Source organism: Gopherus evgoodei, chromosome 3 (assembly GCF_007399415.2).
Source record: "Gopherus evgoodei ecotype Sinaloan lineage chromosome 3, rGopEvg1_v1.p, whole genome shotgun sequence".
NCBI lineage: Eukaryota > Metazoa > Chordata > Testudines > Testudinidae > Gopherus > Gopherus evgoodei.
Window position 1 is genome coordinate 145,928,541 of NC_044324.1, and position 23,111 is coordinate 145,951,651.

Sequence of the window (23,111 nt, forward strand, 5' to 3'; positions counted from 1 at the left end):
CTTTTTAAAAAAATGGAAGTTTGTTTCCATGGAAGCACTTATATATAATCTGAAGTTGCAATGTTAATGATATCTATAGGTCTAATAAAAATTAATAGATTTTCAAATATTAACTACAATTGTATAACTATTTAACTGAATAAGGAGACCTAAGGTTAGACTCACAAAAATCCCTCTAGATGCCTTTGACTTCAAAATAGGAGTTAGGAGCCTAAACTATTTAGACACTTTTGTAAATACTAGTAGGCTTTTAACTGCCTCTTCTTCAGGCACTTAATTTTGTAAATATGGCCACTAATCTGCGCTATGGACCAATTGCTTAGTAACGTTACTTGTATTACAACACAGAAGTGCTTGAAATTAGCAATTGCTATTTTTTCCCTGAACTCTTCTGGGAGTTAAGTTTAAAAGGCAAATCCACTTACAATAATTTTAGAGTCATAACACACACACAGAAGTGAGACTATTATTGCATAGGGCATTGGTTAGATCAAATTGTTAAGTGCTCACAATGTGTTCGGTGCTGTACAAGACAGACTAAGATGGTTCTGTGCTGGGAAGCACAGCCTATGAGAGTCAGATGTAAAACAAAAGGAGCAGATGGGATAAAAAAAATGTCATTTTCTCCCCAGTTGTTTTAAACGTTAAGAGAGTTTGATTCACATCACTGCCTCCCCTGTTAGAGAAAATTACCTCAAAGATATTGAAAACGTATATAAAAGATGAGTTTGAGCAGTGCCTTACATAATAGGCTTCAACTAGGGAACACGATCTTAAAAAAAAACACTAGGTTATGCACAGCTGCAACAGAAGTAACAGACACATGGAAATGCTGTTTAGGTGTTTCTGGAGAAGGTAAGTAAGAAGAGTATGGTTAAGGAAAAATGACATTAGATTAAAATAGAACATCTGTAAGGAATAAGTCATCTAGCTTCATGTCATACTCTAATTAATGCTCTTAAGAGGCATACAACTACAGTTAAAAGAAAGGTACTCCTGTTTGTGGCAGTATTTGACTTCAGATTATGAAAACAAGTCAAGCCATTTAAAAAAAATCCAAAATTTCTTTATTCAAATGGAATTAGAATCCTAGCATCATAGCAATAATAAAGAGGTATATTATAGTCATATCCCTTCAAGGATAGGCTATAATAATTTGTATCATTGCATTTTCTTAGGAAATAATATAAAAGTGACAGATGGTTATGTGTTAAATAAAGTTGAAGCTGTGTTTCCGAAAACTTGTAATGGCTGATTACAAAAACACTAGCACTACCTGTGCTTTTCCTTAACAGTGATTTGAGAGTAAAGCTAGATAGATATTCAGTATGGAAGCTCTAATATATATTTGATGTTACATAGAACAGTGTTTTTCAAACCGGGATCGTGACCCACCACTGGACACAGCATGTAAGGCACTGGGTCACCTTGCTCTGGTCAGCACCACTGACTGGGATGTTAGAAGTCCTGTTGGCAGTGCTGCCCAGCTAAGGCAGGCTCGTGGCTACCTTTTCCAACACTGCACTGCACCCTGGAAGCAGCCAGCAGTGGGTCCAGCTCCTAGGTGGGAGAGGGGGGGCACAACAGGGGGCTCCGCGTGCTGCTCCTGCTCCAAGGGTGTGTGGAGGCTGGTGCCTGCGGGCAAGAATCACACTCCTTCACCTAGGAGCCAGACCTGTTGCTGGCCGCTTCCGCGGTGCAGCATGGTCCACGGTGCCAGGACAGGCGGGAAGCCTGCCTCTGTACCCCAACTGTGCCACTGACTGGAAGCCATTGGAAGCAAGTCTGCACCCCAACCCTGTGCCCCCCAATCCCCTGCACCAGCCCTGAGCCCACCCCCCAAAACCTGGAATTCTTCCTGCACCTCAGACCCCTCATCCCTGGCCCCAACCCAGAGCCCTGACCCCCTCCCGTACCCCAGCCCTCTGCTCCAGCTCAGAGCTCCCTCCCACACCTTGAACCCCTCATTCCAAGCCCCAACATGCAACCCTCACCCCAACCCTCTGCCCCAGCCAAGAGCCCCTCCCACATCCCAATCCCCAGCTCCGTTGGGTCACAGACATCAACAATTTTCTTCAACTGGGTCCCCAGAAAAAGAAGTTTGAAAGCCAGATATAAAAGGACCATCTTAGCATTCCAGTGGCAATGGGTATAGGAATGAATCAACATCCCTTGCTCCTGAGGTTCGCAGGAATGGTGGCACTACACTCAGCCATCGGGGGTACTAGAGGATCTTGCATCACCCTCCGATGACCTCTACAACTGATGTGTTCTGGTGAAAATATCACTACTTTGTAATGCCTGCTAGAAGGTAGGAAGAGGGAAGAACTAATCTTTATGGGGACACTTGGAAAAGTAAAACTAAAAACATTGAAGAATGAGGTGCGCTTTGTTTCTAGTTTAAAGGGAATTATTTACCAAGCACAAAAATAATAGACGAGATTAAAAGTACCTGCAGAACCTGGCACGTTAGCAGAAAGTGATGCACCACTCGAGCTTTTAACAGTTGTTTGATGTTAAACATCTGTTGGTGATGGTTAGCTCTGATAAGGATTTCCAGAGCTGCTAAAAGAGTTTCCCAAACACCTTGCTGAAAAACAAAACAATAGTATAAAACAAGCAGCACCAAATATAGTAACAGTTCTATCTCCTCCTCTCTGTTTTATAGGCTATGCTATCCTAGTTTCGACAGATTAAGAAGGTAATATGAAGCATTATAACTGAATCAAGATGCTTTTTACCAGTATTTGCATGCAAAGAAGGCAGAGGAAAATTAAAAATTAGTTCCAAACTGTGACCTAGAAGCAGCATGTTAAGGGGCATAATTTAGTTTTTAATCCTTAAAATTCTTTTAACATCTATACCAAGTTTTGCAAAGTTAATGAAAAACAAATCACAAAATTATAGTTGTATGCAGTGTTGTAGCTGTATTAGTCCCAGAGTATTGGAGAGACAGGGTGGGTGAGGTTCTCTCTTTGAGGTCACCTGAAGAGCTCTATGTAAGCTTGAAAGCTAGTCTCTCTTGCCAACAGAAGGTGGTTCAATAAAAAGATAGACTCTTACCCAACTTCTCTCTCCTAAAATGTATAACAAAATAGAAGGATTTGCAATTATACCCTTGCTATAACACTGAATGCAGTCATGAAGATCTGTGCTATATTTAGTTTTATTCTGGGTACAGTCTATTTTGGTAGCTATTCAAATCCCCAAACTAGTATGTAGAAAACCCATTTCAGACTAAGTAAGGATGATGACGAAAAGAATGTACTGTACTTTTCTTAAGACAGGAATCCATTTTATTTATCTGTATGAAGGTGGTAAATACCTGTGCTTTAGACCATATCTTCCAATCAAGTAGCAAGTCTTCTAACAATTTAATATCTTGTATTACTGCAGTGGAATCTACATCAAGCATGAATTGTCCACTCTCATTTATATTAAGAATCTCATCACTGAAGCAGCCTTCAAGAAGTGTCTTAAAACAGAAAAACAAAACGACTTGAGGTTTTGATTGGAGTACTGAAGACCACAAATTACAGCCATCCATATTTTAAGAAGAGTTGTTTCCAGCCCATCCTTATCTGCATCCTTTCTAGAATTATGATGCAACGTAATAGGCAGCAGGTTTAAACCAAATAAAAGGAAGAATTTCTTCACACAGTGCAAAGTCAACTTGTGGAACTCTTTGCCAGAGGATGCTGTAAAAGCCAACACTATAACAGTGTTCAAAAAACAACTAGATAAATTCATGGAGGATAGGTCCATCAATGGGTATTAGCCCAGAAGGGCAGGAATGGTTTCCCTACCCTCTGTTTGCCAGAATCTTGGAGTGGGTGACAGGATGCATCACTTGATGATCACATGTTCTATTCATTCCCTCTGGGGCACCTGGCATTGGTCATTGTCAGAAGACAGGACACTGGGCTAGAACCACCATTGGTCTGACCCAGAATAGCTGTTCTTACAGGTATACTTAATCCTGCATCAGCACTGGATTAGCCGTGAACTAGACCTCCCAAAAGTCCTACATTTCTAGGATTCTATGATATTTAAAGAAACCTCACATCTTTGTTTACTAAAATGCCTTTTTAAGAGAAATCAGAAGCCCAGAGAGCTTTTTATGGATTAGCAGGCCTACTTTCCAGAAGTGATTAGTGAGTTTAGGTGCCCAATTTGACATCCCTTAGGAGAGGCCTGATCCTCAGAAGATTGGTGTACAGCACTTTCTGAAAATCAGGCCTCTCTTAGGTGTCTCAGGTTGGCCATCCAAAGACTAATCACTTTTGAAAGCCTTAGCTATAGACGAATTAAAAAAAAGAAAAATCTACAGAATTTAAGAATTGTAGTCCACTTTCTCAATAGGGCAATGCACACATATATCATATGCCCATTTCAAATAAACAAACAAACATTCTCAAGCAAAAATGAAGCTCTGAAAGATTCAAAGGCAGTCATTGGAATGGTCTCCTCAAAAGGACACCTATTCCTGTGTTTCCCAGAGAATCCTGCAGTTTTCCTCCCAGGTATAATACAATTTTTAAGTAAGGTTCATATGCCTTCCTGTGCCTACAAAGTAGATCAAAAACATTTCCATCATAGAGCAGGTGTTCCAGAAGAAGTGCTACCAGGATTACTGTTTATGAAAACTACATGTAAGGGATTACATAAGATAACAATTTTTGCTTTCAAGATTTATCCAAACTCTTCCTCCTCTCCTCCCAAAACATCCTACACCATCTCCTGTGATAGTATAAAGTGAACAGTGTCAATTCAGTCACCCTCTAAAATAATATTTTTAGCTTCCACTTCTGATTTAAGGTTTCACCTGTAGGTTTCTAAAATTGATCTTCCGTTTAGCTTGTCATCTTAAAATAACTTTGCCAAGTGGGGGATAATTATAGAAAACTGTATTTGCAGTTGTTTCTTTCCCCTCAAACCCAAGTGGTTTCTGTAACATTCTCTCATTTCACCTATCTTCTCAGTTTCTGGACTGAGGACAATTGTTCCTGTATTGGACGGCCTCCAAACCAAACATCTGCATCCCAAGTAGGGCTTCAAATCTAAGACTAAGAGCATAGAGGATCTTCTAAACAACCATATAGTCCAAATTAAACTATACAAACATTTTTAACAACATTGTACCTTCAAAATGTGAAATCCAACAATACACTTGGGTTTAATCAACACCTGATGAATCATGGAATATCCATTACAGTTTTCCATCTCTTGTATTCTCTGTTGATTGTATTTTGTTAATGAGAGTATAACTTGTAGCGCTAAAGCTTGAGTCTCTTCACAGTTGGTGATATCTATAACCTAAAAATAAGCCAGTTTTAATAATTCAGGTGATAAACATATTTGATAAAGCTAGTGTAATGAGCAGATTTATAGATATTCTGTAAAAAGTATTACATCACTCCAGGCTACAATTTGTCTTAAGGCTCAATTAGGCTCTCATATCTATAAAGAAATACTACTCCATTATTCTACCTAAACACACAGGATTCCCAATGGAGTTAATGAACATCTGCCAACAAGTCTGAGACCCTTGAAAAAGATCATCCTTGTTGAAGTGAAAAAAAGACACTCCAAAAAATAAAACTAAAGCAGAAAAGTGTAAACAGCTCCCTATCATTTATGTGCAGCACCTGCTCAGTGAGGTTGAGTATTTTACATAAAAGAGGAGGAGATGCTTCCTAAATGCTATAAAAGCACCTTCATTTATGGCTCCTGGAGATCTAGAACATGGCAGACTGCCTATAACTATAGCAGTCTGCTCCAATGTTAAAACTCTATCCAGCAGCCCAGCTGCCACTACCTCTGTGCTATGTGTAATAAAGCTGGTAAACAGACAATACAAATATGGAAGTAGTTAACAATGGGAATGCAGTCCTGAACCCTATGAGAGACAACTCATAACATTTGAATTAAGTCAGAGGTGTATGAGAAGGAAAGCTCAGCTGACTTTGTACACATTCACATCCTACTCTGTTACGTACATGTAACAATGCTGCGTTTACAACACCTGTGCTGTTTGACAGCTCTAAAAATCATGCTTCATTGATGTGAACGCTGTATGTGGTAGAATGTGTAGTTATGTAAAACGTAAGTAACAGTAAAAATTAATAGGAATAATTTCCATTGCAGATTTTGCCTGAACACCAGAGAGCCTCATTCCCATACAAACTGATTCCTCTATATGACTGTTGTCAATAAGATAATAATTTGATGGACTGTGCAAATGAGTCTTGGAATTGCATTAATAAACTTTGGGAAACCAGATATTCTAAGTATGAGGACTCCACTTTAGCCCTAGTACCTGCCTTGATTTGTTTCATGTAAAAATTTTTGAGATAGTCATTCTAAGTAAAGGATTTAGTTTTGATCAGACCTTTCTGTTAAGCTATTTTTAATTTAGCGTTTACCCCAAAAGTAAGCAAGCTCTATGAACTGCTTGTGCCCCTTCCCCTGCCCAGGATAGCATCCTTTTGGGTGACATTCAGATATTATTTGATCTAATTTGCACCATTTTGTCAGATGTGCACAGTGCATAAAAGAGGTGAATTTGGTCCCATACTTATTACATGCACTATAACCACACCAAGTCTTTGTGCTAAAAAAACGCAGAACTCCTAAGAAGAGGTGCATTGTATTTCAAAACTATTTTTTTTGGAACAGCAGTTTGTAGCCAACACATGAATTCAAATATTTATATGTGAATAAGGGTAACTTTTGAAGAAACATAACGGCACAGATTAATAAAACAATTAAACAAAAATTAATGTTCTCATTATATAAACTCCAAAATATTTTTAACGCAAGCCATATCTTGATATTTAAGAGGCTAATACTGCCATAAAGTCAGATGCAATGTACATTAAACACACATTATATTTACAATATTTTTGAGTTTAATTTGCATAGGAACTTGCAGGATGTAATCACGGGCTGTTACAACAGCTTCTAGTTTCTTTTAAGATGCACAGTAACCACATTGCATTGGTTGGTTATGTTACAAGCTATATTTTCCATAATGTCAAAGGCATAATTTTTAAAAAGTAAGTGAGAATACTACATTTCAAAATTCTAACAAGAGAGCTGAGTCTTAAACCACAAAAGACGGTTACTCACCTTTGTAACTGTTGTTCTTCGAGATGTGTTGCTCATATCCATTCCAGTTAGGTATGTGCGCCGCGCGAGCACATTCGTCGGAAAACTTTTACCCTAGCAACTCAGTGGGCCGGCAGGTCGCCCCATAGAGTGGCGCCATCATGGCGCTTGATATATACCCCTGCCGGCCCACCCGCTCCTCAGTTCCTTCTTGCTGGCTACTCCGACAGTGGGGAAGGAGGGCAGGTGTGGAATGGATATGAGCAACACATCTCGAAGAACAACAGTTACAAAGGTGAGTAACCGTCTTTTCTTCGAGTGATTGCTCATATCCATTCCAGTTAGGTGAATCCCAAGCCTTACGTAGCCGGAGGGGTCGGAGTGAAATGTGGCAGAATGAAAACTGCTGAGCCAGAGGCTACAGCATCTCTTGACTGTTGAACCAGGGCATACTGCGAAGCAAAAGGTATGGACCGAGGACCAATGGAGCTGCGCGACAGATCGCGTGGGTAGGAACACGAGCCAGTAAGGCGGCAGATGAAGCCTGAGCCCTGGTAGAATGCACGGTGATGTGGCTTGGGGTAATATGAGCCAAATCATAACAAGTGCGGACGTCCGCCATCACCCAAGATGAGATCCTCTGACAGGAAAACAGGCAAGCCCTCCCTTTGGCCCGCTACCGTGACAGAGCTGGGGCACCTTACGAAATGGTTCTGTCAGCGCAATATAAATGCGAGCACTCCACAGATGTCCAAGGAGTGCAATGGTTGTGCCCATTGCGTTGAGCTGTGGGTAACATGAAAGGCCGAAACCACCTTAGGGAGGAAAGCCGGGTGCGGTCATAACTGCACCTTGTCTTTGTGAAACCTAGTGTACGGCAGAACCACCGTAAGAGCTCTGAGCTCGGAGACCCGTCTGGCCGATGTAACAGCTACAAGGAAAGTTGTCTTCCAAGACAGGTATAGCAGAGGGCCAGTCGTGAACGGCTCGACTGGGGGAGACATAAGTCTGGTTAAAACTAGGTTGAGGTCCCAGGTTGGGGCTGGGCGGCGCACCCGAGGGTGCAAGCGCTCCAAGCCCTTGAGGGACCTCGAACCCATAGAGCGTGAGAACACGGAACGTCCACCTTAGCCTGGCTGGAAGGTAGAGATGGCTGCTGAGTGTATCGTCAGCGATGATACCGCCAGGTCCTGCCGCTGAAGGCCAGAGGCAGGCCAAATAGAGGGGATCGAGACCTCAGCAGGAGCAAGATCGAGCGTATTGCAGCTGTAGAAGAAACGCTTCCACCTGGCCCGGTACGTTGACCAGGTGGAAGGCTTCCTGTCACCCCAGCTCAGTTACGCAGCAGCCACACCGTGAGGCGAAGAGGCTGCAGGTCTGAGTGACGAAGCCTGTCGTTGCCCTGAGCGATGAGGTCTGGGTGGGGTGGCAGGGTAATTGGGTCTGTTATTGACAGGCCGAGCAACGTGGTATATCAGTGCTGCCTGGACCACTCTGGAGTGATCATGATGATGCGCGCTCTGCCCCTGCGGAGTTTGAGCAGGACCTAATGAACCAGTGGGAACAGTGGGAAGGCATAATGGAGTTGGCCTTTCCACGGCATCAGGAATGCGTCCAAGATTGATCCCGAGGAGAGACCTTGGAAGGAGCAGAACATCTGGCATTTTCTGCTCTCGCGGTGAGCGAACAGGTCTATGTGAGGAAACATCTCCACTTCTGGAAAGCAGAACGCCTCACATGGGGCAGAGGGATCACTCGTAAGACAGGAAAGACCTGCTTAGTCAAAGCGCCAAGACGTTCCGAACGCACGCATCCCTGCCCACACCAGGGAGGGAGTTAGCCACCACTCTAGGGAGCCTAAGGTGCTCGAGGGAACGGTGACTACCATGACCATTGGCTCCCTGTCCGGGTGGTACGCCGAGGTGAGCCGGACTTGGAGAGGACGGAGGCGGAGCTTGGCGTGTTTGGTTACAAACTTGCGGGCAACCATGGACCCAGGAGACTGAGACAAGTACGAGCCGAGGTCGTTGGGAAAGCCTGCAGACCTCAGATGATTGTTGCCATCGCCTAAAACCGCAGTTGTGATAAGCAGGCTCCGGCTAGGTAGGAGACCAGGATAGCCCCTAGGAAGTCCAACCTCTGCGTGGGAACCAGAGTGGATTGCTCTACAGTAATCATCAGGCCTTGACCTGTGAACAAGACCGTGACGATGCCCACGCGCTGAGTGGTTTGTGTCTCAGAGTCTCCTCGGATAAGCGAATCGTCCAGATACGGAAAAACGCATATCCGACATCAGCGAAGGTAGGTGGCGACTATGGCCGTAAACCAGAAGTACTGACAGTTGGCTAGAAAGCGGAGGTATCTCCTGTGCGGAGGGAAGATGGCGTTGCGAAAGTACGCGTCCTTCATATCCAGGGCGGCATAGTAGCCCCCAGGAGGCAAGGATGGAATAATGGTTCCCGGGATACCGTGCGGAACTTCAACCTTATCCTAAACCGGTTGAGTCCGTGCAGGACTGGGAAGGTCTGAGACCTGCGTTCAAGTGGGGGACTAGGGCATAACGGGAGTAAAACCCCTTGCCCCTTTCATCCGCTGAAGGGGGACAGGGCTGGAACAAATTAGAGGTGGTACCTATGCTCCACCGTGCGCAGGACCCAGCAATTTGAAATTAACTGGGGCCACGCCATGAGAAAGCGGGATTGGGATCCCGGCCTGTGACTGGTACACCGCCCTCAGGCGCACCTTGGAAGGTTAGTCTTTGGTCCCAGTGGTAATTGCGAGGGACCTTGACCTTGGCTCTTTAGGGGTCCTGACGTTCGTCTGCGACCACCTTGGCCTCGCCGTTTGCCAAAGTCCTGTCTCTGGCTAGGCACAGAGTATGGCGGCTGGGGACAGAAAGGCCTGCGTTTGGTCGCTGGCATATGCATGCTGAGAAAGCGCATTAGGACCCTATTGTCCACCAGGCTTCGCAGCCTGGGGCTGTCTTTGCCGCGAAGAGGCCTTTACCAACAAAGGGTAAATCCTGAATGGCATACTGCAGCTCCGGCCGGAGGTTTGAAACCTGAAGCCATGAGATGCACCTCATGGCGACACCAAAGGCCAGAGTCCTGGCTGCAGAGTCTGCTGCGTCCAACGAGGCCTGGAGGGACGCTCTGGGTACCTTTTTTCTCCCGTCCTCCAAGACGGCAGCGAACTCTTGGCAGGAGTTTTGAGGGAGAAACTCCATAAACTAAACTACCTTGACCCAGGTGCTATAATTATCGCAGCTAAGCAAGGCTTGTTGCTTTGCTACCCAGAGCTGCAGGGCCTCTGCAGAGTACACCTGGCGGCCAAGCAGGTTCATTCGCCAAGCCTCTTTCGGTTTCGGGGCTGGCGCCCGCTGGCCATCATATCAGAATGGTGGTCCTGAGCATAAGATCTGCACATGTGGGATGACACGGATGCGTGTCCAGATGGCCATGGAGGTACTAAAAGAAGGCACAGGCAGAGTCTCTGACTCTATCGGACCTTGCCCAACTCGGCACCGGGGACCGGCACCGGGAGGCGTACCGGTACCTGGAACGAGATTCAGACCCGCAACCAGAACGGTGCCGGGAGGTCGACCGAGATCTCGAGGCTCGGGGAGAGGCTACAGGAGTCAAGGTACCTGTCGCGGTGCCGGGAGTCGGAACGGTGCCGATAGCGGGTCGGCGAACGGGATACCGACCGGTGCAGCGAGTGCGACCAGTACCGATGAGGAAAACAGCACCGGGACTGCAAGTGGTGTCGGGTGTGCCGACAGGACCTGGAGTGTCTGCGGGACCGTGTCATGAACGGTGCCGCTCTGCTGTGCTGACAGAGGACGGTCACATGAAGAGACTATTACCCGCACCGGCGGTGCTGGGGTCAGGCAGCATCGACTCTGTCATGGCAATGAGATCCCTCGCCATTGGTAATGTCTCCGGCATGGAGGGAACAGCAGGCTCAACCAGAGTGCATACTGGGGAGCTGTCAGGCACCGGATTCGACGGCCCTCGTGGGACCGGGATCGACGGTACCGAGGTCGTCAGAGCTTCGGTAGGTGTCGGTGCCGGGCGATCCGAGTTAGATGAGCTGTCTGGCTGCGGTGCCGTCGGCACGGAAGCAGCAGGAGCAGTAGCTCAACCACGGCGCGTGCCGGGGAGCTGTCAGGCACCGGATTCAATGGCCCTGGGGGACTGGAATCGACGGTGCCGATGTCATCGGTGCCTCTGCAGGTGTCGGTGCCGGGCAATCCGACTTAGACGAGCTCTCTGGCTGCGATGCAGGTGGCACGGAAGCAGCAGGAGCAGGGGGCTCAACCACGGCGCGTGCCGGGGAGCCGTCAGGCACCAGCAGGAATCGTAGGCTCTCTCGACCTCGGAGGAAGGGAGCGGTGCCGAGTCGACTTCGGTGCCGGCGACGGCCGGTGCCGAAAGGCCTTGGCAGTACCGGCGGGGTCTGGTGCCGAGGAGGCGCTTCTGCCAGCCACTTGATCATCGCTCGGCGCCCAAGGTGGAGGGGTAAGTGAAAGTCCCACTCCTTTTTGTTCTCAGCTTAAAAGCCTTGCAAATGGGGCACTTAGCTGTCAAGTGTGATTCCCTGAGGCACTTCAAACAGGAGTCGTGTGGATCTCCCTTCAGCATCGGCTTCTGGCAGGCCGAGCCCATTTTAAAACCCGGTGAGCCGTGCATGGGCTCCGGCACCGGGTTCATGGAAGGGGCTACTTCCTGAACCCCGCTAACAATTACTAAACTAACTATGTTAGCAAAGAAAAAAACGTATAACTATACAAATATATATATAAAAGGATTATAACTGCATAACTATATACGAGAACTACAAGTAGCTAGGGAAGTGGAGGTCAGCTAAGCCGCGCTCCACTGTTCCAACGACCGACATGGGTGGTAAGAAGGAACTGAGGAGCGGGTGGGCCGGCTTGGGCATATATCAAGCGCCATGATGGCGCCACTCTAGGGGGCGACCTGCCGGCCCACTGAGTTGCTAGGGTAAAAGTTTTCCGACGAATGTGCACGCGCGGCGCACACACCTAACTGGAATGGATATGAGCAATCACTCGAAGAAGAATAGATGTGCTAGACTGAGGGAGGAAAAAAAAGTATTTAACAACTTTATTACTCTTACCCTAGCAAAGAGAAAGACGAATGCACCTGTTCCTCCAATCTCATGCAGTATGCCCTGAAGAGTTTGATATTCAACTGGCTGAAGCATTTTCAGGTGATAAGGATCCAAGAAATTGCTCTGAACTTCTTTTGAACTGAAAGGTCTCTGTGAGGCCACAGTTTTCACTTGACCTTTCAGCCTAATAACAGGTTCATAGATGGTGTACTGAGCAGGGCAGCAAGTGGTATAGACAACAGCGAGACTTTCCTGAAACATACATTTAAGGAAGTTCCAGTTTCTAATCAGTTCTTACTTTGCCTTAAAGAATACAGAATAAGCTTATGGCCTAGGAAATACAAAGCAGTAGCTTCAATAAACTTGTTTCTACTCCTCTCTCAAAATATCTTTCTAAATATACATTCGAGAGGCTGAGACACGATGTGGTTCCCATGCTTTAGTCAAGATAGTTGAAAGATAGTGACTGTTTTCAGAAATCTGAGATTTCCCTTCCACCTTTTCCCCCAAAACTTTTAAAGTACTTTCTTTAAAAAAAAAAAAAAAATTAGCAATGCCTCATAAAAGGAGCACCTGTAGTCTTTATTAAGTAAAAAAGGATTGCTATAACACAATTTTCACTTTCAACTCTTTGCTCTCGGGTCTTCTAATCTGCTCACAAATCAACATTAAGGATGATGCCTAATACACAGAAGACTATAAAGCCTCAGTAAAGGAGGTGAAAAAGTAATGAAGTTAGAGTGAAATTCACTTCTATCATAAAATAAATAATTCATCCCTCAACTCCAGACAGGGCTAAATAGTACAGAAGAAGCTTGCATGGGGTTAATGTCATACTTTTAGGAAAAACAGGCTATACTTTCGTTAGAAAAATTCGCAGATAAATTTTTTTTTTGTAGTCTTAAAAGTCAACTCATTCATGAACAGACAATTATATTTCTCTGAACATTTTACTATTTAAATTTTTAGGTCTTCCTTTATTGTGAAGCAAAATAAAAGTTGTGTCATTCTGGTTCATTAGGCATTCCACCTACATCACTCTTCCATCTCCTCTCCCATCCACCCCATTCATAAGTCTCTCTAATACCTGAAGCAGAGGTGTGTGCAGGAATTTAAATTTCACTGCTTTTTGAGGGGCATGCTAAAACAGAAAGGTTTGTGTGAACACCCCTCACCCATGCCCGGCGCTACAGCAGATTTCTTGGGACAGAGGTGGGGAACACCCAGCAGCAGGGAGGCGGCAACACTGTGTCCCTGCAGCCCGAGGAAAGGAGGAAGCAGCAGGACTGCTGGCTGCCAGCTGTGCTCCTCCTCCTCCCACCCCTGCAGTTGCTATTTCTCCTTCCCTGCTGCTGGAGTCTGAGCCCTGCTGCCTGCTCTGCAGATCAAGCACTGAGGTGAGTCGGGGGGTGGAGGCAGAGGCAGCAAATGGGACTCCAGCAGCAAGGAAGGAGAAGTAGCCGCCATAGAGCAGAGGAGGAGCTCAGCTGGCAGACAGCAGCCCTGCTGCTTCCTTCCTCCCCAGGCTGCAGGGCCACATGGAGATTTCTGAGGAGGCTTATGTCCCTGCTTATCCTCCCATTGTGCACGCCTTTACCTGTAAGCTTCATGTTCAGGCAAACTCAATTAACAATTAACAGAACAGCAAGTGAAGACAAAATAATCTTGATGAATAATGGAGGAGGCAAAAGTCATCCGCTACTTGCTAGCACAGTGCCCAACTCAACACCCATTGAAATCAATGGGAATTCTTTCCACTGAGTTCTCACTGAAGTCAATCGGACCTCAGGGAAACTCCTATTCTTGGAGAGCAGAGGACCTCAAACGGAAGAATGCAAAACAAACAGAACTACAAATAAAATCTCTAGAACAGACCAGGATTTCTGTGCCAATGCAAGTTAAGGCCCCAATTTGTTAATGCACTGCTAAGAGTTTAAGAACCCAGGCTTTAACTTGGACTAGAAACTTACAATTAAAGGTCCAACGTCCGCTTCTTTCTTTTTCATGAAGAATTCCTTAATTCGTTCACACTGTAGAATGTCTTTAGTTATGTATTTGGAGTAGTCAGTCATTGTTTTGCCATATTTACAAGGCATTATAGCGGTAAAGTCTGGCCCACAGGCGTATAGGTAGAATGCTTCCTCTGGACCAATCTTTGCACCTAAACAGAAAAATAAAAATCTAATCATCTATCTTCACACTGTTTACAATAATTCATATGCAAGCAGCACTCAATTCAGGGATCTCTTTAGTATTTAGTAGAAAAGACGGTTACTCACCTTTGTAACTGTTGTTCTTCGAGATGTGTTGCTCACATCCATTCCAGTTAGGTGTGCGCGCCGCGCGTGCACGTTCGTCGGAAACTTTTTTACCCTAGCAACTCCAGTGGGCCGGCAGGTCGCCCCCTAGAGTGGCGCCACCATGGCGCTCCATATATACCCCCGCCGGCCCGCCCGCTCCTCAGTTCCTTCTTGCCGGTTACTCCGACAGTGGGGAAGGAGGGCGGGTGTGGAATGGATGTGAGCAACACATCTCGAAGAACAACAGTTACAAAGGTGAGTAACCGTCTTTTCTTCTTCGAGTGATTGCTCACATCCATTCCAGTTAGGTGACTCCCAAGCCATACCTAGGCGGTGGGGTCGGAGTGAGAAGTCGCGGCCCGGAGCACTGCAGTTCCGAAGGCCGCATCCTCCCTCGACTGCTGGACCAGGGCGTAGTGGGAAGCAAGGTGTGGACCGATGACCAGGTCGCTGCCCGACAGATTTCCTGGATGGCACACGGGCTAGGAAAGCCAGCGACGACGCCTGCGCCCTGGTAGAATGCGCAGTCACCCGGCCCGCAGGGACATGGGCCCAAGTCATAACAAGTCCTGATACAGGACGTAACCCAAGAGGATATCCTCTGGGAGGAGATAGGAAGACCTTTCATACGATTCTGCTACCGCCACGAAAGTTGGGGGGATTTTCGGAAGGGCTTAGTCCTCTCTACGTAGAACGCGAGAGCCCTACGGACATCCAGCGAGTGGAGCTGCTGCTCCCTGCCTGAGGAGTGAGGTTTTGGGAAAAAAACCGGAAGGAAATCTCTTGGTTGATATGAAAGGCTGAGACCACCTTGGGCAGAAAAGCAGGGTGTGGGCCTCAGCTGCACCTTATCCTTGTGGAAGACCGTATATGGAGGGTCTACCACCAGAGCTCGGAGCTCCGACAACCCGTCTAGCTGAGGTGATAGCCACTAGAAAGGCAGTTTTCCAAGAGAGGTAGAGCAGGGAGGCAAGTAGCTAACGGCTCAAAGGGGGGTCCCATGAGCCGGGACAACACCAGGTTAAGATCCCAGGTTGGGGCAGGGGGACGGACGTTAGGAATAAACGTTCCAGCCCTTTAAGGAATCTCGACACCGTCGGGTGAGAAAAAAACGGAGCGACGTCCACACCCGGGGAAAGGTGGAGATAGCTGCTAGGTGGACTCGCAATGACGATAAAGCCAGACCTTGCCTTTGAGGGACAAAACGTAGTCTAATATTTCGGAAACCGAAACTTCCATAGGGCGGAGATTTCTCTCTACGCACCAACAGGAGAAGCGCTTTCCATTTCGCTGAATATGTGGCTCTTGTGGACGGTTTCCTGCTGCTCAAGAGCACCTCTCTCACGGGCGTAGAGCAGCCGCAGCTCTGAGCCAGTCAGCCACGCAGGAGCCAGGCCGCTAGGTGCAGCGACTGCAGGTCTGGGTGACAGAGGGTCCCGTGGTCCTGGGTAATCAGGTCGGATGAAGGGGCAGGGGAACTGGGTCGGCTATGGCCAAGTCCAGCAGCATGGTGTACCAGTGCTGCCTGGGCCACGCCGGGGCCACCATGATCACGAGCGCCCTGTCCCTGCGCACCTTCAGGAGGACCTTGTGGACCAGAGGGAACGGGGGAAATGCATAGTACAGGTGGGTCGACCACTGGATGAGGAAGGCATCCGCTATCGACCCCGGCTCCCTGCCCTGAAAGGAGCAGAACGCTGGGCACTTCCTGTTCCCCTTGGACGCGAAGAGGTCCACCCGGGGATAACCCCACCTCCGGAAAATGGAGGGAGAGCGACATCCGGGCGAAGGGACCACTCGTGTGACAGGAAGGATCTGCTCAATCGATCTGCCAGAGTGTTCCGTACTCCAGGGAGGAAGGAAGCCCTGAGGTGAATGGAGTGGGCTACGCAAAAGTCCCAGAGACGTATCGCCTCGTGGCACAGGGAGGAGGACCTGGTGCCGCCCTGCTTGTTGATATAGTACATCGTCGTCGTGTTGTCCGTAAACACGGCGACACAACGACCCTGAAGCTGATGACAAAACACTTGACAAGCAAGGCGGACCGCTCTCAACTCCCGTATGTTGATGTGGAGCCCCACCTCCTCCTGGGACCACAGGCCCTGTGTCCGCAGGGTCCCTAGGTGGGCCCCCCAGCCCAGATCTGAGGCATCCGTTGTCAGGGATACCGATGGCTGAGAGGGGTGAAAGGGAAGACCCGCACATAATACGGACTGGTCCAACCACCAGCCGAGAGAATCTAAGACCTTCTGGGGAATTGTGACTAACATGTCTAAAGGTTGCCTTTGCGGCCTGTAACGGCTGATAAGCCACAGCTGGAGAGGCCTCATGTGGAGCCGAGCGTAGCGGTCACAAAAGTGCCACGCCGCCATGTGGCCTAACAGGGTTAGACATGTCCTCACTGACGTCAACGGGGCTGACCGCAAACGTTGAACGATCGCCGCCATGGTCTGGAACCGTTGCAGAGGTAGCGAGGCCCTGCCCACAGTGGCATCCAAGACCGCCCCGATAAATTCCACCTTCTGCGTGGGCCTCAGAGTGGACTTGTCTGTGTTTATCAAGAGGCCCAGACTTGCAAATATGGCGGTGATCAGGCGGACATGGCTGCTGACCTGTTGTTCCGACGTGCCCCGAATCAACCAGTCGTCCAGATAAGGGAACACGTGGATACGGTTGCGCCGAAGATGCGCCACGACAACTGCCATGCATTTTGTAAACACCCTCGGGGCCGTGGACAGGCCGAATGGGAGGACTGCAAACTGATAATGAAGAGCCCCCACAACGAAGCGGAGAAAGCGTCTGTGGCGCGGCCAAATGGCAATGTGGAAATACGCGTCCTGCATGTCGAGGGCGGCGTACCAGTCTCCCGGATCCAGGGATGGAATAATGGTCCCCAGGGATACCATGTGGAACTTCAACTTCACGAGGTATTTGTTGAGTTCTCGCAGGTCGAGGATAGGCCTGAGGCCCCCCTTGGCCTTGGGGATCAGAAAGTAGCGGGAATAAAACCCCTTGCCTTTCTTGTTCTCCGGAACCGCCTCTATAGCTCCTTTGCTGAGGAGCGTCTGCACCTCCTGTCGAAGGAATTGCTCGTGAGAGGGGTCCCTGAAGAGGGACGAGGAAGGAGGGCGGGAAGGAGGAAACGAAACAAACTGCAGGCGGTATCCCGTCTGCACCAGGCTTAAGACCCAGCGGTCCGATGTTATTTGGGACCACGCCGGGAGGAAAACGAAAGGCGGCTTGAAAACGGGGGAAAGGATCCATAAGGGAAACTGTTACCGCGCCCTCGGGCGCACCTTCAAAATGAAGGCTTAGGACCAGGCGGGGGTTTCGAGGAGCCTTGGTTTTGCCCCCCTTGGTTCCCAGACTGCCTGCGCCTGCGTTCCTGCCGCGGCGCCTGTAAAGGTCCTGCCGCTGGCGGAACTGGGAAAAACGGCCTACGGTGCTGCTGTTGTTGCGGCCTAAAGGGTCTACGCTGTGTCACGGGGGTGTGCATCCCGAGGGACCGCGCAATGACCCGGTTGTCCTTTAGACTCTTAAGTCTGGGGTCTGTCTTATCGGAAAACAGGCCCTGGCCTTCGAAAGGAAGGTCCTGTATCGTGTGCTGGAGCTCCGGCGGAAGGCCGGAAACCTGCAGCCAGGAGATGCGACGCATCGTAACTCCTGACGCGAGGGTACGGGCAGCCGAGTCCGCAGCGTCCAAGGAGGCTTGTAAGGCCGTGCGTGCGACCTTCTTGCCTTCGTCCAGGATGGCCGTAAACTCTTGGCGAGCATCCTGTGGCAGCAGCTCCTTAAATTTGTCCACTGCCACCCAGGAGTTAAAGGCGTATCTGCTCAGCAGGGCCTGCTGGTTAGAGACCCTGAGCTGCAGTGCCCCAGCCAAATACACCTTACGGCCAAGGAGGTCCATCCGCCTGGCTTCTCTGGATTTGGGGGCCGGAGCCTCCTGGCCGTGACGCTCCCTATCGTTCACCGATTGCACTACCAGTGAACCGGGAGTCGGGTGAACATGTAAATATTCGTACCCCTTAGAAGGGGCCATGTACTTCCTCTCAACTCCTTTCGCTGTCGGAGGAATGGAGGCCGGGGACTGCCAGATAGTATTGGCATTGGCCTGGATGGTCCGTATGAACGGCAGGGTGACCCTGGTGGGAGCATCGGAAGAGAGGATGGTGACAATTGGGTCCTCTATCTCCGAGACCTCCTCTGCCTGCAGACTCAGGTTTTGAGCCAAACGCCTGAGGAGGTCCTGGTGCGCCCTGAGATCCAGCGGGGGGGGACTGTTGGAGGAGGTACCCGCCACCGCCTCATCCGGGGAGGAGGATGAGGAGACCCCAGGCACGATAGTGTCCAACTGAGGGTCATCCTCAGCCCTCGCCTCTGCCTCCGGAGCCACAGCGGAGTCCCTGCTGTTTGGACCCTTCCTCCCCTTCCGGGGAGGGAGGGGGGCGAGACAAGGAGGCTTCAGGGGCCCTACGCTCCGCAGTCGCCGGTCTGGCAGGGAGCTGCTGGGGGCCCTGGGCCTGATGGTATGCCCAGGGTGTCCAGAATCCCCACTGTTGAGGGCCTTGGTCTTGCAGCGGCGGATCCCCGAACAGCGCCGCCTGCCGGTCGGTGCCGAGCGCATACCCACTGTCCGTCTGAGAAGATACGGACGGCTGTCTCGAGGGCCACGGCGGGGCCGACCCCGGATGGTATGGTCCGCGCGGGCCGGCACGGAGGATCGTCTCGGTGCCGGGACCGGTGCCGGGAGTCATATCGGTGCCGGGACCGGGACCGGGATCGGGATCTATCACGGTGCCGGGATCCTGATCGGTACCGGGTGCCGCTTCGGTAGCGGGACCTGCCACCAGCTCGGTGCCGGGAGGTCGACCGGGACCTGCCCCCAGCTCGGTGCCGGGAGGTCGACCGGGACCTACCACCAGCTCGGCGCCGGGAGGTCGACCGAGACCGGGACCTGCCACCAGCTCGGTGCCGGGAGGCTCGACCGGTGCGGCGAGTAGCGTCGGGACCTGCTCCTGGAGTCGCGGTGCCGGTGACGCCGACTGGAGCCTGACCGCGACCGTCTCGATGCCGACCGTTGCCCGCGAGTGCGACCGGTATCGCTGAGGGGAGCGGTGCCGGGACTGCGAGCGGCGTCGGGATCTGGAGCGCCCAGACGTCGGGACCTGGATGGCGAACGACTGTCTCTGGGCGGCGCCGACAGCATGGGCTTGCCTCTGGACACAACCCGCACCGGAGGTACCGGGGGTGGCAGCCGAGTGGGCTCAGTCAGGGGCAATAGGTCCCGAGCCGAGGCGAAGGTCTCCGGAGTGGATGGGACCACTATCTCAACCCCAGATCTCATGGGGGAGCTCGGCGGCACCGGACTCAACGGACCCGCCGGGCCCGGAGTCAACGGTGCTGACGGTGCCGGCGGCGCCGCGGCCGATGTCGAGGCCGGGCGCTCAAGCCGGGTCTGCCTGGCCGGAGTATCAGACTTCGACGGCCTAGGCTCTGATTCCGGTGCCGGAGAAGGTCGATGCCGGGGAGTCTTCTCGGTGCCGGAGCGATCCGGTGCCGGTGCCGAAACCATGGTCTGCGAAGTCGACGGGTCAAGTGCCGCCTCCATTAGGAGAGTTCGGAGCCTCTGATCCCTCTCCTTTTTGTCCTCGGCTTAAAGCCTTACAGATGCGGCACTTGTCAGATCTGTGCGATTCCCCGAGGCACTTCAGGCACGCTTCGTGGGGATCGCTGGTAGGCATGGGCTTCTTGCAGGCCGCACACTGCTTGAAGCCTGGCGAAACAGGCATGAGCCTGGCGCCAGGTGCCGGGAAGGGCTAAGCCCCCGGCAAAGAACTACTTAACAACTATTTACTAAACTATCTACTTAACAATACTAATTAACAACTATATGGAACTAGAGATAAGCGATAGACAAGCGATAGAAACTAGGAGAGCTAGGGACGTGGAGGACAGCTATGCCGCGCTCCACAGTTCCAATGACCGACACGGCGGTAAGAAGGAACTGAGGAGCGGGCGGGCCGGCGGGGGTATATATGGAGCGCCATGGTGGCGCCACTCTAGGGGGCGACCTGCCGGCCCACTGGAGTTGCTAGGGTAAAAAAGTTTCCGACGAACGTGCACGCGCGGCGCGCACACCTAACTGGAATGGATGTGAGCAATCACTCGAAGAAGAACCTTTATTTTTTGTTGTAGTAAGTTTGCATGTTAAAAAAATTCTGTTTAGCTTGTATTTTACACTCTCTTTCCATTCAAAACATGTAAGTTAAATGGAAAAAGTTATATGTATGTATTTTTGCCTTTAAATAGATAAATACCATTAAAAAGAAGCAGATTTCCCAGATCCCATTTCCCAGCCAATTGTAGTAGTTCTTCTTGGGATGATGTGCAATGACCAATCGTACAAAATGTTTTATTGCTGTCAGATAAAGTTGTTTTTCTTGGTAGAGTGTAATCTAAACTGATCTCACATTTCCTAAAATATAAATAAAAAAGGGAAAGTTTAAATATTGCTAAGTTTTTGAAAAACCTATCAGAATTTCCATCTAAAATATTCAAAGCACAGGTAATTTGATTAACTTTCCAGGATTTTTAATATTAAAAAAGATACACTGTCAAGATATAAAATTAAACACATTAGCCTCTTAAATTACTACAAAAGCTTTAAGAATATATTTAGAATGCATTTAACCATTCATACTACTTATTGTTTGCATTTCACTCAGTTTAGATAGTGAACCTAGAGACTATTAGTTTCACTTCCTTGTCAACTATTAGCAAATTGCTGTTATGGCTTGAGGAACACAGCAGAATTATGGAGGTGCATAGAATTAACTCCGCACCCTTGTCAAAAAAGCTCTCTCTCTCAAGCAAACAGCGGTTGTACACTGACAACTAACTAGTTAATCTAAAATTGGATTTGTGATTCTAAACAATACTGTGAAACTGGTAGAATTTTAATATTTTTATACCAGAATGAAGATTTGCCACGTCACTTGCCTGCTGAACAGATTCTAAAAGATTTTTTTTTTTTTTTAAAGGAAGGAAGGAACGAATTCAGAATTCTTTTGAGTATATATTTTAGAAGGCAGCATACCAACCACAGATTAATACTTCAAACACAGAATCTGTACATCCTCCAGGATCTACACTTTAAGAGCAGAAGATAGTTCTCTGACATTCAATGAATTCCTTCTCCTCCTCCCTCTCCAATTCATTCTCAAAAAATGAGCGTCCCCTCTTCCCGACCCTTCCATAACATGTCTTCCTTCTCAGCCAGGCACCAAAACCACAAACAACTCCTCTTTCCCTTCCACAGATCAACTGCCTTCTTTATGTTTGTTATCAGCTTATGATGTCTGCTCCTAGCTCCACGCAGGTACCCTTTCTGACCCCAGTCTGAATTCCTGTAGCATCCTGCCTACTGGTTCCTGACTGGAGGAGGAGGAGGAGGAGGCGAACCAGTACAAAACTCAAAGTGAGGGTAATTGGTCATGTATGGGCATGGGCCTGAGGCTGAATATGGATTCTGAAAACAGGTGAGAACTCACTATGCAAAATGTCCCTCTTTTCCCACCCCAAGAATTGAGTCTCAACACTGTTCCCTCTATGAACCCTGGCTCAGTGACCTCTCTCTTCACCAGGAAAACCTTAAGGAATTAGTCTTTCCACAAGCTGGCTTCTTAAAGATTTAGTTACAGCTTGAATTTTCTGAAGTGTACTTCACCTCTGACCAGAGACCCATAGCAACAGTTCTCCATGGATATTCTTCTTGCCTTCTGGCTGTTGCAAGTACGTTATTGCCAAATGCTCCCACTTCCCTACAAGGAAAATGTTCTCTGGTGATTCTGCCTGTGCCAGCAGGCCAGCTTTCATTTCATCATTTGGATCCATACACATACTATGAAAATAGCAAAGGAAGAAACGGGTAAAGAGTTATGGATTTCTACTTTTATCTATATTTCTAAAACTGCATTTCTAACTGGGTCCAAGATCAATTTTATTTTAAAATTCTCTTTAAATGAAAGTTAAAAAGTGAGTCCAGCGGAGGGCAATGAGTATGATTAGGGGGCTGGGACACATGACTTAAGAGGGAGGGGCTGAGGGAACTGGGCTTATTCAGTCTGCAGAAGAGAAGAGTGAGGGGGGATTTGATAGCAACCTTCAGCTACCTGAATGAGGGGGGGTCCAAAGAGGATGGAACTAGGCTGTTATCAGTGGTCGCAGATGATAGAACAAGCAGCAATGGTTTCAAGTTGCAGTGGGGGAGGTCTAGGTTGGATATTAGGAAAATTATTTCACTAGGAGAGTGGTGAAGCACTGGAATGGGTTACCTAAGGAGGTGGTAGAATCTCCATCTTTAGAGGTTTTTAAGACCCAGCTTGACAAAGCCCTGGCTGGGATGATTTAGTTGGCGTTGGTCCTGCTTTGAGCAGGAGACTGGACTAGAAGACCTCTTGAGGTCTCTTCCAACCTTAATATTCTATGATCCTATTAATTATAGATATTCTAAATATAGAGAGCTGTGATCGTGTGGGCTGAGCACCTAAGTATGAGTCAGGA

At 48.7% G+C, this 23,111-nt stretch overlaps 1 protein-coding gene across 1 annotated transcript in view; it reads right to left on the minus strand.

Moving 5' to 3' along the window:
* LYST (lysosomal trafficking regulator) overlaps positions 1-23,111 on the minus strand; it is a 167,555-nt gene that overhangs the window by 78,208 nt on the left and 66,236 nt on the right. Inside the window, 7 exon segments of the mRNA XM_030556944.1 lie at positions 2,453-2,590; positions 3,326-3,475; positions 5,143-5,316; positions 12,253-12,498; positions 14,217-14,407; positions 20,867-21,024; positions 22,276-22,449. Coding sequence (XP_030412804.1) covers positions 2,453-2,590; positions 3,326-3,475; positions 5,143-5,316; positions 12,253-12,498; positions 14,217-14,407; positions 20,867-21,024; positions 22,276-22,449 — 1,231 coding nt within the window.